Raw genomic sequence first — 13,132 nt, forward strand, 5'->3', positions numbered from 1 at the left:
CCCCCGCTCCTCGGGTCAAACGTGGTACTGTCCTAACTCTCTCTTCTGCCCAGAGGGCTACGGCCCCGCCCTCGGTCTACAATCTGGCCTGTACCATTGGGGGGGGTGAGAGGTCAAAGAAATTGATTTTGGAGGGCCGAGGAAACGAAATCCAGGAGAAATAGTTCCAGGTACACATCCTTAGTAACACTAACATCAACTATGAAGAGCATAAGTCCGAAGGACATCTTAGGCGCTGACGTTAAGAATAAAGTTTTTCTAGATCAGAAACACCAAAGCTCTACTCCGTGCGAAAGATAGACCCTCGTGCTTTCTTCTGATTCGTCAGGTGGAAGCTACTCCGACCAATGACTGTCGCTGGTTCTAAGGCGCCGGCACTCTTACAGCCAATTAGACTCTTAAGGGCGGTGAGAGGGGCGTGACTTCAGTGCAGGTCTGGCTAGCTGAGTCTCCCAGGGGAGTGGCGGGAGATCTGGAAAGTGACACGGGCGCGGAATTACGAAACGCGAATTGACTAAGAGGCCTTTAATTAGGGTCTGCGTCAGGGGGTGGGGCGGTTAGCATCCTAGAGTCCGCTCCGTACCGGGAAGGAGCTTTGGGCCGGGGTCCGGACGTGTGGGTACCGGTATCCCTCCCCTCCTTCCTTGCTGAGCCTTCTCACTGCTCCCCTCTGTGCCCGCTGCTCCCGGGCGTTTCTCTGTCCGTGCCTCGGCCTCTTCATCTCCTCAGTCTCCCGGGGCGGAGCAGGGGAACTGAGGACCTAAGAGAGTGTGTGGGCTGGGAGATTACTTTCTATCGCACGTTGGGCGGATACAAAGTAACCTCGGAGGGAAAGGCCTTAGTTGTTACTTTCGGGGTCTCCCGCACTCCTGGAGGATTTCCTTGCGGTCCCGAATCTCCTCGTAGGCCCTTGCTGGAGACCGGGGCTATCGCAAGGACTCTGGTTACCTCCGATTCCTAGCTCCAGCTCCTTTGTTTGCACCTCCTCGGTCTCGGGGTAGCCATAAAGGAGGCCCTTGTAATAAGGGGGTGGGGTTTGAGGGATGTGGGGCCACGTGGCTAGCTGTTTCAAAAAAATTTGCAGGCTTGACCCCATCTCCAAGTCAAGGGGCAAAGTTTATTATAATTGTAACACCAATTAAAGGCGTCTGAGTTCCAAAAGGATTTAGCAAAGAACCAGAAGCGAGAAGACCAATTTATAGGAAAAGACGGAGATCCGGGTCTCATGTCACTGACAGAAATACTGGTGTGCCCCCCCCCCCCCCCCGCCCCCAGTATTGAATTTTATGGTTTACATATGATCATCTCAATAGATGCAGAAAAAGCATTTGACAAAATCCAACATCCATTCCTACTAAAAACTCTTGAGAGTATAGGAATAAATGGATTATTCCTTAGAATAATCAGGAGCATATATTTAAGACCGTCAGTAAGCATAATATGCAATAGAAATAAACTGCAACCTTTCCCAGTAAGATCAGGAGTGAAACAAGGTTGCCCACTATCACCATTACTATTCAATATAGTACTAGAAACGCTAGCCTCGGCAATAAGAGCCGAGAAAGAGATTCAAGGAATTAGAGTAGGAAATGAGGAAATTAAACTATCACTCTTTGCAGATGACATGATGGTATATTTAGAGAATCCCAAAGACTCTGCTAAAAAGCTATTAGAAATAATTCAGAATTTTAGCAAAGTTGCAGGATACAAAATAAATACACATAAATCCTCAGCATTTTTATATATCACCAACAAAATGCAACAGCAAGAGATACAAAGAGAAATTCCATTCCAAACAAATATTGAGAGTATAAAGTATTTGGGACTCTATCTACCAAAGAATAGTCAGGAATTATATGAGAAAAATTACAAAACACTTGCCACAAAAATAAAGTCAGATTTAAATAATTGGAACGATATTCAGTGCTCTTGGATAGGCTGAGCGAATATAATAAAGATGACAATACTCCCCAAACTAATCTATTTATTTAGTGCTATACCAATCAGACTCCCAAGAAACTATTTTAATGACCTAGAAAAAATAAAAACAAAATTCATATGGAAGAATAAAAGGTCAAGAATTGCAAGGGAACTAATGAAAAAAAAGTCAGAAGAAGGTGGTCTAAGTGTGCCTGATCTAAAGCTATATTATATAGCAGCAGTCACCAAAACCATTTGGTATTGGCTAAGAAATAGACTGGTCGATCAGTGGAACAGATTAGATACAAAGGACAAAAAAGGGTACATCTATAGCAATCTAGTCTTTGACAAACCCAAAGATACCAACATTAGGGATAAAAATTCATTATTTGGAAAAAACTGTTGGGAAAACTGGAAATTAGTATGGCAGAAATTAGATATGGATCCACACTTAACACCATATACCAAGATAATATCAAAATGGGTCCATGACTTAGGCATAAAGAATGAGATAATAAATAGATTAGAGGAACTGAGAATAGTCTACCTCTCAGACCTGTGGAGGAGGAAGGAATTTATGACCAGAGGAGAACTAGAGATCATTATCGATCAGAAAATAGAAGATTTTGATTACATCAGACTAAAAAGTTTCAGTACAAACAATACTAATGCAAACAAGATTAGAAGGGAAGTAACAAATTGGGAAAATATTTTTTAAGTTAAAGGTTCTGATAAAGGTCTCATTTCCAAAATATATAGAGAACTGACCCTAATTTATAAGAAACCAAACCATTTTCCAATTGATAAATGGTCAAAAGATATAAACAGACAATTCTCAGATGATGAAATTGAAACTATATCCACTCATATGAAAGAGTGTTCCAAATCACTACTGATCAGAGAAATGCAAATTAAGACAACTCTGAGATACCACTACACACCTGTCAGATTGGCTAAGATGACAGGAACAAATAATGATGAATGTTGGAGGGGATGTGGGAAAACTGGGACACTAATACATTGCTGGTGGAGTTGTGAAAGAATCCAGCCATTCTGGAGAGCAATTTGGAACTATGCCCAAAAAGTTATCAAACTGTGCATACCCTTTGATCCAGCATTGCTGCTATTGGGCTTATATCCCAAAGAAATACTGAGAAGGGGAAAGGGACCTGTGGGTGCCAAAATGTTTGTGGCAGCTCTTTTTGTAGTAGCTAGAAACTGGAAGATGAACGGATGTCCATCCATTGGAGAATGGTTGGGTAAATTATGGTATATGAATGTTATGGAATATTATTGCTCTGTAAGAAATGACCAGCAGGAGGAATACAGAGAGGCTTGGAGAGACTTACATGAACTGATGCTGAGTGAAATGAGCAGAACCAGAAGATCACTATACACTTCAACAACAGTATGAGGATGTATTCTGATGGAAGTGGATATCTTCAACATAAAGAAGAGCCAACTCACTTCCAGCTGATCAATGATGGACAGAAACAACTACACCCAGAGAAGGAACACTGGGAAGTGAATGTAAACTGTTAGCACTACTGTCTATCTACCCAGGTTACTTATACCTTCGGAATCTAATACTTAATGTGCAACAAGAAAATGGTATTTACACACATATATCTAGGTTATATTGTAACATATGTAAAATGTATGGGATTGCCTGTCATCTAGGGGAGGGAGTAGAGAGAGGGAGGGGGATAATTTGGAAAAATGAATACAAGGGATAATATTATAAAAAAAATTACTCATGCATATATACTGTGAAAAAAAATTATAAATAATAATAAAAAAAAGAATTTTATGGTTTAGAGGTGGGGTTGAGTAGTCTGGTAAACCCCTCACTATATGTCTCAGAAACCCTTTATCACCGACCAATGCATTGTTATCTGGTAGTCAGCAATGTTTGTAGGATTCCACTATAGCCTTCCTAAGGCCAGGAGACTAGGATCATTGACAAACAGGTTGTTAGATTCTTCTGGAAGCTGCACCCTATTACCCCGACTTAGGGATCTTATCAGGACACGCTCCCCTTCCTTCCACATTGTGTTAGAATGCTATTTTGCTGTAAGAAATAATTCAATGTGAAATCAGGAGAACATTTCACACAGTAACAGTGATATTGTGTGATCAGCAAGAATGATTTGGCTATTCTTCCTCAACAATACAATGATCTAAGAGAATTCTGAGATATTTACGATGAAAAATGCTATCTATCTCTAGAGAAAGAACTGATGGAGTATGAATGCAGATAGAAGCATTCTTTTTAAGCCTTTTTTTTTTTTTGTCTGTATTTTCTTTTGTAACATGGCTGATATGGAAATATGCTTTGCAGGTCTTCACATGTATAATCTATATCAAATTGCTTGCCTTCTCAAGGAGGTGGGAGGGGAATGGAGGGAAGGAGAGAATTAAGAATTCAAAATGTTAATAAATATGAAAATGTTTACATGTAAATGAGAAAAAATAAAGTGAGAGAAAACAATTTACAAAATAAACAAGATTGATAGAATAACCTTCCTGTTGCCTCCTTCACAGAGCTGTTGGGACAACAGTATTTTACAAAACCGTACAAAATAAGGGCAGTTAGATGGCTCAATGAATAGAATCCCAAATGTGGAACCAGTAAGACTGAGATTCCTAAGTTTAAATCTGGCCTCAGATATTTACTGTATGTATCCAAACAAGTCACTTAACCCTGTTGGCTTCAGTTCTTCATCTATAAGATGAGTTGGAGAAAAGAATGGCAAACTATTCTATTATCTTTGCCAAGAAAACCCCAAATTGAATCAGGAAGAATTGCACATAACTGAAATGACTCAACTACCACAAAAATGAAAACTATTTGGCCAGATTTGAAGGATGGGTAGCCCTTTGGCTATCTTGACTAATGTTAGTGTGTTAGGATGTAGGGGAGTGCAGAAGTGTTCCGCTCCCAAAATGGGGTTCTAAGACTCTCTCCATGTGGGCCGCCAAACAATGGGGTATGGGTTGAATCCCCAAAAGATATTGGTGTTTTCGACCAGTTTCTTGAGGTATCTCAAAAATTTATAGATTTGGGCCATCTCCAAATCAAGAAAAAAAGATTTAATTATGCTGTTGACAGCAGGCTGAGTTCCAAGTGGTTTACTGATTAATAGGGGAGGACTCTAGCAGAATTTAGTGATGCTTAAAAGGGTTAAGTTCCAAAAAGGAATAAGCAAAGAAGTAGAGTAACTATGTTCTTTTATAGTCAGGGGATTGACATCTATACTTTGGCTTTCTGATTGGACACAATTACTCTGGGGGTTATGATAATTTAGTCAATTTAAGGAGTTCAGCATAGGCCACTGCAGCAAAGGCCTACTTGAGGACAAGATAATCAATGGCCCTCTCTGCTCGTCTCAAGGAAGCTGAGGGATATTCCCAGAGAGCTGTGGGAATTCAACTGCAACAAAGACCCACTTAAATTCAATGAAAGCCTTCTGTTAATGCTCCTCCCTATAGTCCTCCTAGCTTCCAAGGATCTGGGGTCTCTTGCTGGGATCTTAGTCACCCCATCAGTGGGGAGGGAAGCAATGGGACTGAAGATATTTACTGGGATCCATCAGCAGAGAAAACGGTAGCTATAGATTGCACAATTGAAATCTTCTCTCATCATTGCTTTTGGGAGGTTTACATGAAGCTAGACCAAGAGAAATTAGGCAACCTTGACTCTCCTTAGCCCACTCCCAGCTCACGGTCCATTTAGGAGAGTTAAAACACATATGAGTAAGTAGAATAAAGGTAGAAATGTCTAGTCAGCAGGTGAGAATTGGCTCGTGAGCTGGGCTTTGAAGGAAGCCCGCCAGGCCAGACAAGAGAGCATTTGCTCACAGACCTCCATGTCTGAGAGAACCTACCACCTCCCAAGGTAGGTCATTCCAATTTGGTAATTAATTAATCCCTAATTGTTAAATTCTGTGGGTTTTTTTTCCCCCTGCCCTCAAGCTTCTTTCATTTCCTTCTTCAAATTTCCAGTCATTATTCTTGATTTGTCCTCTAATATAGCCTGAATAAACATAGGGGCTCCTTCAGACACTCAGGGCAGGGGTCTTCTCTTCTCGGGGCTAAATTTCCCTCTTTGCTTTTCCAGTCCTTGGCAATCTCGGCTTTCAAGTTCTCCTTTAGAGCTGTCTTCCCTTATTAGAGTGGGAGCTTCCTGAAGTCAAGCAGCATTTGTACTTAAGTCCTTAGTGCTTAATGAACTCTGGAGGCTTGCTCTTGTGTGCTCTCTCTAGCTCTCTCTCTCAATTTGAGACAATTAGGGGTGAGTTGCCCAAGGTCACACAGCTAGCAGGTATGTGAGGTCAGATTTGAATTTAGGTCCTTCTGACTCTATGACAAGTGCTAGTGGGTAACACTGTGCTCCCTCCCTAACTATGGAGCTGGATGATACATCATTTTGAAGCTCAATTTCCTTATTTGGACTCAATATTCTCAAGGTTCCCCTTTTTCTCTCATAATAAAAACTGCATTTATACAGCATTTGAAAGTTTGCAAAAGACTTTACTTCTATTTGATGCTCTCAATAACTCTGGGAGATGGGTACTAGTATTGTCTCTGTTTTACAGATGAGGAAATTGAGGCTGAGAGGTTAGGGCTCACCTCCAAGAGCAAGTGAATGAGGCAGGTTTTGAATTCAGGGCCTATGGATTGCCCCCAGGCTCCAGGTTGACTTTCTCTGCTTTCTGTCCTCCAATCCCCAATCCCTGGGGCAGTGGTCCTAGGGATTGGGAAGTGGAGGTGGGCTGGGGAGAGGGAGAGTCAAGAGCTGGGGTCTTTTCCTCCGCAGCCAAGTCAAAGTCCCCCAGTGCACCAGGCTCGGGGCCCAGCCTGGCCTCCCTAGCCAGACCTGGGGGACCATGGGTCACGTTTCTCTTCTGGCTTCGGACCCTTCAGGTACATGAGCACCCTTCCTGGGTCCAAGCCCCCAGTCCATTCTTCGGGGGCCTGGAGGGAGTGAGGGATGAGGGGGAAAAAACAGTGGAGAAAACAATCCCTCCAGGGAGATTGGGAGGAGGCTTGGAAGGGCTGATTGGTGGCTGGGCCCACTTGTGGGGGGTGGGCGGGGTGGGGGTGGGGTTGAGCCCTTATAGAGAGGAGGTGGGGGTGGGGAAGGGATAAGCTGTGGGTAATTACCTGGTTCAGGCGAGCTAGCTTCTCTCCCAGGGAGTGTAAGAGGGGGGCAGTGAGGGTCTGTCCTTAGCCCCCTCCAGCTGCTGAAGCCAGAGAGCATGGGTTTGTGGGGGACAGCCAGCAAGCTTTCCCCGATGGCTCTGGGGGTGGTGTGGGAGAGGGGGATCTGTAGCCCCACCCCCAGGGCAGGCGCCCCCCCCCAGCTGCTCCACCACCTACCTGGTTCTCCTAGACAGGTGGAGAGGCTGAGGCGGGGTTCTGCCCTCTGAGGCCCAGTTCTGCCTTCTCCCTGAGGCCGGGTTCTGCCCCCACAGGTCCTGTCCCCCTTTTCGCGTCTCTCCTCGTGGATGATAAACCTGATGAACCGAGGCCTGGCCCCTGCTGCCGCCCTTCCTGTGGTCAGCAGCTGGCTGAAGCCGCCGGTGTGGGCCGGCTCCGGGCACCCCGCCTTCCGCCAGCAGCAGCAGGTGCAGGCCTTCCTTAACCTTCTCGGTGAGACCTCGGAGGCACCCCTTGGGCTGGCTGGGGGTTCCCCAGGAGGCCCCCACCGAGTCACTGCCACCAGTAGCCCTCTCCCATCTTCCCCCTGGGCTCTGCTCCCTTTTATCCGTTGGGGGAAGGGGCTGGGGAGATGTGTCCAGCATGTGTGTGGGGGAGATGTGCCCGGGTTGGGGGGGGAGATGTGCCCGGGTTGGGGGAGGATGTGCCCGGTGTGTGTGTGGGGCTGACTCCTTTTCTTTCCCTTCCCCCTCCGCAGAGGACAGCTACCTGCAGCAATTTTTTGCTACCGATTTGTGCTTTCAAATCTCGGATAAGGTGCGCGCATTTAGGGCCAGAATAGGGGCTCGGGTCCTCCGGGAGTGAGCGGGACACCCGCCCCTGCTTGCCCCCGCCTCGGGGCCATGGTTCCCTCTTAACTCGGGCAGGCTGAGAGGGCGCTGAGGCTCATTAAGCATCCAGCCGGAACCGAGCTGAGGACTGGTTCGGCTTCAACACTTACCGGGCCCAGCTGGCGCCAAGGCCGCAGGGGGGCTTCCTGGAGTGAGCATGTGCTCACACCTGCGGGCCCTGCGGCAGGCATGGGGGAGAGGAAGCTGCCCTGCGGAAAGGGAAAAAGGAGGCCGGGGCGCTGGGAACTAGCGGCAGGACCGGGGCTGGGCCGGTTTAGGGCGAGGGCTTGGAGCTGCCCCGGGGACGGCGTCCAATCCGGCCAGAATTGTCCTCGCCTCAGGGAGGCCCGCTAAAGAGGCCTGGCCTCCTGTTTGTGTCTCTGTGCAGTATCTCCTGGCAATGGCCCTGATTTATTTCCAGAGAGCTGGCCTGCAGCTCAGTGAATATACCCACAACAACCTCTTCTTAGCCTTGTGAGTAAGGGAGGCGTGTGTGCGCGTGTGTGCGCGTGCCTGTGTGTGTGCGTGTGTGTGCCCGTGCCTGTGTGTGTGCGTGTGTGTGCCCGTGTGTGTGTGTGCCCGTGTGTGTGTGTGCCCGTGTGTGTGTGTGCCCGTGTGTGTGTGTGCCCGTGTGTGTGTGTGTGTGCCCGTGTGTGTGTGTGTGCCCGTGTGTGTGTGTGCCCGTGTGTGTGTGTGTGCCCGTGTGTGTGTGTGCCCGTGTGTGTGCGTGCCCGCGTGTGTGTGTGTGTGTGTGTGTCTCTGTGTGCGTGTGTCTGTGAGTGGAGGGGGAGGGAGGCTGGCCTTAGACACTGGTGACTTCATGCTTGTGTTGCTCTCCTTCTCTGACCCCCCATCCCCGGGAACCGCAGGTTTCTAGCTAATGACATGGAGGAAGACAGAGAGGACCCCAAATATGAGATTTTGCCGTGGGCGCTGGGCCGGGGTTGGCGGAAGCTTGTACCCAGCTTCCTCCGTCAGAGGGACCAGCTGTGGGCACGGATGGGCTACCGGGCAGTTGTGAGCCGCCACTGCTGTGAGGAGGTAGGGACTGATGGGCTCCGGAGCGTAGGCCCCCGGGGGCCGTTGGAATTGTAGTCCAACTCCATTTGCTACCTGGGGAAACTGAGGTATAGGCAGGGGAAGGGACTTGGACAGTAGAGAATGGGGGCTCTCTGACTTCTCGATGGTCTCTTCTTCAGGGGTGAATGAGAACAGCTTCCTCTTCCTGTTCCCCAAAGGCTTGGGCTAGTAATCTTGTTTCCTTTCAGGTCATGGCAAAGGAACCGTCCCACTGGGCCTGGACCAGGGAAAGGGCTGCCCACCATGGGGGGGCTCGTCGAGGCTTCCCCCAGGGGGATCAGAACGGTTCCACGGTCATGTCCCACGTCTCCAATCTCTCTCCGCTGGGCTGCTCCGTGTGTGGCTGCTGGGTCCAGTGGGACCATTCTCCATTTCCTCCCAAATGGCCTTCCCCCAAACAGAACTCCCTGAAACCGCGGTCCCCCCAGCAGCAGCCCCCCAAACAGCCTCCTCCCACTCAGTCCTTTCCACACTTTTCCTTGGCCCCTTGGCCTAGGAACTTTTTCCTCATTCTCCCACCAATGCTGCAGCTGGGACCTGGAACCTACACTTTGCAGAGTGAGTGTGGAGAAGGGACAGGGTACAGTGCTGGGGTTCTTTTGTGAGGAGAAAGGGATGCCGGGAACAAGAGAAAATGAGGGAGCATGCGAGTGGGTCTCAGTGGCTCCCTGGGGTCTCTGGGATGCAGTCCCAGAATCAAAACCTGCTCCACTTTGGCTTCTGCGATCTGTGTGGAGAACTCGGCTTCCTGTGCTTGGTGCTGGTTCATTTGCCCAAATATGGTTTCTTCTCTTCACTGTGGAAGTCTGTGCCTTTGCAAGGCCAGCTCTCCTTGGCTTTGTAGAAGCCCTGTTACCGGGAGGCTGTTCTGATTGAAATCTCCCTTCCTCCTCTGACTTTGTGTGTTGTGAAGATGGGTACTGTTTTTCCCAGGAGACTGACTGTATGCTCCAGGGGGCCACAGGAACGATGTCCTTTTCATGTTTATCTTGGTGTTCCCAGTGCCTGATGCATAGATGCATTGATTGAGTTTAGAGCGGGAAGGGAGAGTGACCAGAGGCTATTCTTTGGGTGAGCTGTCCCTCCCTGGTTTGGGGAATACTTATGACTTTCTCCTTTTCTCCCCACAGTCATGCCAGAGCTGGCTGCTGCGGTCTCCTCTGCTTCCTGGCAGTCAGTAGGATAAAGAGCAGGTGGAACCAGCCTGCCGGCCCCTCTCCGCAGCTGCCCCAAGTGGGCTGACTGCCCTCCCTGGCGTCAGGCTGGCATCGCTGCTGCCCTTCCCCCCTCCCTTTTCCAGCCTCCTCCCTGCTGGATAACTCTCTTGATCGACACCACAATGGTCTTGGTTCCTTCTTTAATAAATTGGGGAAAAGACATTGTTTAGGCTTTCATTTGACTCTTGGGGGACATTCAGAAATGGTGAGAGACAGTTTTACGGGTTCTCCGCTAGAGAGGGGCGGAGCCACAGGGCACCAGACATGAGACCAGGAAGCTTGTTTAGCACTTGGTTGTAAGACACATTACCCAATACAGGAAGCCCTTAGCTGGCACTCTGGCCTCTTCCTGCCCCTGGGTTACTCTAGAGATGAGTCTGGGAAGATGTCCATCTCAACCCCTTCCTTCCTCTAAGGTGAAAGAAACGGAGGCCCAATCCTACAAGACAGTAAGTAGCAGAGATTCAAACCCAGGCCCATTGACTTGAGCATCCTTTTCTCTGAATGACACTCGGGACTCTGGGCCTCCCCACAAGACAGGTGGTTGTCAGCCCCCCAGCCTGTTGGAAATGAGTCATCCGGAAAGGTGGTGTGTCCAGTTAAAGTGAGCTTCCATCCTCCCTGTAACAAGGTCTCATTTGGGTTTTCCTTCGGATAATTATTTAGCCTGAAGAGACCATGAAGGGTAGGGAGTGGGGAAGAGGGGGAGAAGGGGAAGAGCAGTTGATGGCCTGCCCCATTGGGGAGGAAATTGCTTAGTTTTTCCCCTGGGCCCCAGAGGCCCTGGGGAGGGAGAAGCTGTAGTTTGGGCCTAATGGTGCCCAGATGATGTCCACTGGGCTTTTGGGGACTCCTTTGAGTTCTCCAATTGGTGAAAACTGGATTTTTAGGAGGGTAGAGAGGGGCCGCCTAGTCCAGGCCCCTCACTTGACAGGTGGGGAAATGGCCAGAAAGGTACAGTCCAGGAGGTGGGGGAGTGAAGGTCCCCGGACCCCCCAGGGAGCCTGGTGCCCAGCAGCAGGAGGAATGGAAGGGGGAGGGGTGGGGCTGGAGCCCGGGCCTTCCAGGCTGCAGGTGGGGGAGGGGAGGAAGGAGGCAGAGCCAAGGTGAGTGGCAGTTGGGAGAGCCTGGAGGGGGCCTCTTGGACAAGTCTCCAGACAGTGTATGAGTTTATCCTGGTAGACAAGTTGGAGAGATGAGGCCTTGAGGTGGCAGAGAGGGTCCAGGACTGGGCCTGAACTCAGCAAGACCTGAGTTCAAATCGTACCTCAGACATGTGCAAGCTCTGTGATCCTGGGCAAGTCACAAGCTTTCAGCCTCAGTTTCCTCATCTGTAATCAAAGAGCTTGGACTCGATGGCCTCCGAGGCTCTGAATATGCCCAAGCCTGGCCAGGTTGTTCTCTTGTCTGTTTGAATGGCCAGACCCACTTGGACCCGTGCCCGCCTGGCCTGTGCCCCGGGGACCCGCTCCAGCAGCAGGCTGCTGACCTCCAGGGGCCAAACCTCTTCCATGGCCTACCCTGCAGAAGGCCAGGCTCTCGCTTCTCTTGCTGCCTGCCTGCCGGAAGGCCATCCTGCCTGGGTGAGCACGCTCCTCTCCTGGGCTCCCCACCCCCACTGCTCCCTCCCTTCTGTCCCTCTCCACCCTCTCCCCTCCCCCTTCAGATCTGTCCAACCTCCTTCCATTGTGCCCTCTGGAATGCCTGCCCAATGGTGACCAAACTTCTTTCCTCTTTCCCTTTCTCCTGGCCCTGACCCTTCTCCCCTACTCCTCCAGGCCCTCGAGACCCTTGCTCTGATCATGGTGGGGAAGTCGATATTCTTTGCTCCCCATGGTCAGCTTCTGCTGCCCTTCTCTAATCGCCCTTTCCTCCTGTGAGGTTCGCACTGGCCCAGATTATCACCGGATCCAGACGCCGCACCCTTATCTGCCACCTCCCAGGGCATCCGTTCTCCTTGGCGAGGTTGGGGCTGGCTCACTGGCCAGGCTCTTCTCCCTATCTCCTGCCAAATGCACTTTATTTTAAACCAAAAAAAGAAATTGCATCATGTTGTTCCCCCCAGGTACCCCAACTTCCTGGTTCCTTCCTCGCTATGACCTCCATCTCTTGCCTCGGGTACCCCAAGATTTCATCTTGCTATCGTTCACAAGCATTCCACCTCCTTCTGTGTCACCTCCTTATCACAAGCTGATGGTTCCCATCTTTTCCTATGTTTGGCCCTGTTCTTCATCTTCAGAGAACCCTGTCCTTCACAGACTATGTTCTCCTTTTTTTTTTTTTTTTTTTTTTTTTTTTTTTTTTTCTGTTTCAAGACTTAGTGAACAATTCTGCTCTCCACTATTCTTTATCCCAGATCCATTGCTAGGGTCAGCCCAATGGAATGGTGCAGTGGATAGAAAACCTGAACTTAAGTCAGGAAAACTCATCTTGAATTCAAATGTGGCCTCAGACACTAGCTTGAGTGGTCCCCGGGCAAGTCCCTTCATTCTGCCTCAGTTTCCTCATCTGTAAAATAAGCCGGAGAAAGAAATGGTAAACGCCAAGAAAACCCCAAACGGGGTCAGAGTCAGGTTTGACTGAAACTACACAACAATGACAAATAACCATTGCCCTGTTTTCCTAGGATAACACAGCCTGCCAAATCTCCAGCTCTGGACACCTCCTCCATCTTGGGCTGGTGAATGGAGCTGGGAAGAAAGCAAATGTGTCTAATCTTAATTGGCCCTTAGTCATTAACTGCCACCAAGCAAGCATTCTGTTCTTTTCCAATAGATTTGCTATCATTTTCTCCACTGTAGCTGCTCCAAAAGTTCCCAGCTTTCCTCAAACTTCCCCCATTCCCAATCTGCTGAGAATCTT

General features: G+C 49.0%; 2 protein-coding genes across 4 annotated transcripts in view; both read left to right on the top strand.

Annotated features, from left to right (window-relative positions):
• Window positions 1-7,065: 7,065 nt before the first annotated feature.
• SPDYC (speedy/RINGO cell cycle regulator family member C) lies at window positions 7,066-10,432 on the top strand. Of its 2 annotated transcripts, none has more exons than XM_074275594.1 (7): window positions 7,066-7,121; window positions 7,398-7,575; window positions 7,841-7,899; window positions 8,362-8,447; window positions 8,843-9,014; window positions 9,242-9,611; window positions 10,184-10,432. In XM_074275594.1, the coding sequence occupies exons 2-7, from the start codon at window positions 7,431-7,433 to the stop codon at window positions 10,237-10,239; spliced, it is 888 nt and encodes a 295-aa protein (XP_074131695.1). In that variant the 5' UTR covers window positions 7,066-7,121; window positions 7,398-7,430; the 3' UTR covers window positions 10,240-10,432. The 2 variants fall into 2 exon arrangements, with proteins under 2 accessions (XP_074131695.1, XP_074131696.1); XM_074275595.1 differs by having other exon boundaries at window positions 7,104-7,185.
• A 130-nt stretch (window positions 10,433-10,562) lies between these two features.
• Window positions 10,563-13,132, top strand: part of CAPN1 (calpain 1) — a 32,519-nt gene continuing 29,949 nt past the window's right edge. Inside the window, exon 1 of one of the 2 annotated variants that reach the window (XM_074275590.1) lies at window positions 10,563-10,719. Coding sequence is in view for 1 of the 2 variants with exons in the window: in XM_074275593.1 (XP_074131694.1) it covers window positions 10,642-10,726 (85 nt within the window). In the remaining variant the exon portion in view is untranslated. Of the gene's footprint in view, window positions 10,727-13,132 lie in introns of both variants that reach the window. The other variant, XM_074275593.1, reaches the window with a different exon arrangement.

This window comes from Sminthopsis crassicaudata, chromosome 6 (assembly GCF_048593235.1).
Source record: "Sminthopsis crassicaudata isolate SCR6 chromosome 6, ASM4859323v1, whole genome shotgun sequence".
NCBI classification, from domain to species: Eukaryota; Metazoa; Chordata; class Mammalia; order Dasyuromorphia; family Dasyuridae; genus Sminthopsis; species Sminthopsis crassicaudata.

Bases quoted from the DNA above. Each gene is read 5' to 3' on its own strand.
- SPDYC (XM_074275594.1), top strand. From the start codon at position 7,431: ATGATAAACCTGATGAACCGAGGCCTGGCCCCTGCTGCCGCCCTTCCT. The intron at 9,015-9,241 runs GTAGGGACTGAT...GTTTCCTTTCAG, and splicing joins GCCGCCACTGCTGTGAGGAG to GTCATGGCAAAGGAACCGTC. The intron at 9,612-10,183 runs GTGAGTGTGGAG...TTCTCCCCACAG, and splicing joins TGGAACCTACACTTTGCAGA to TCATGCCAGAGCTGGCTGCT.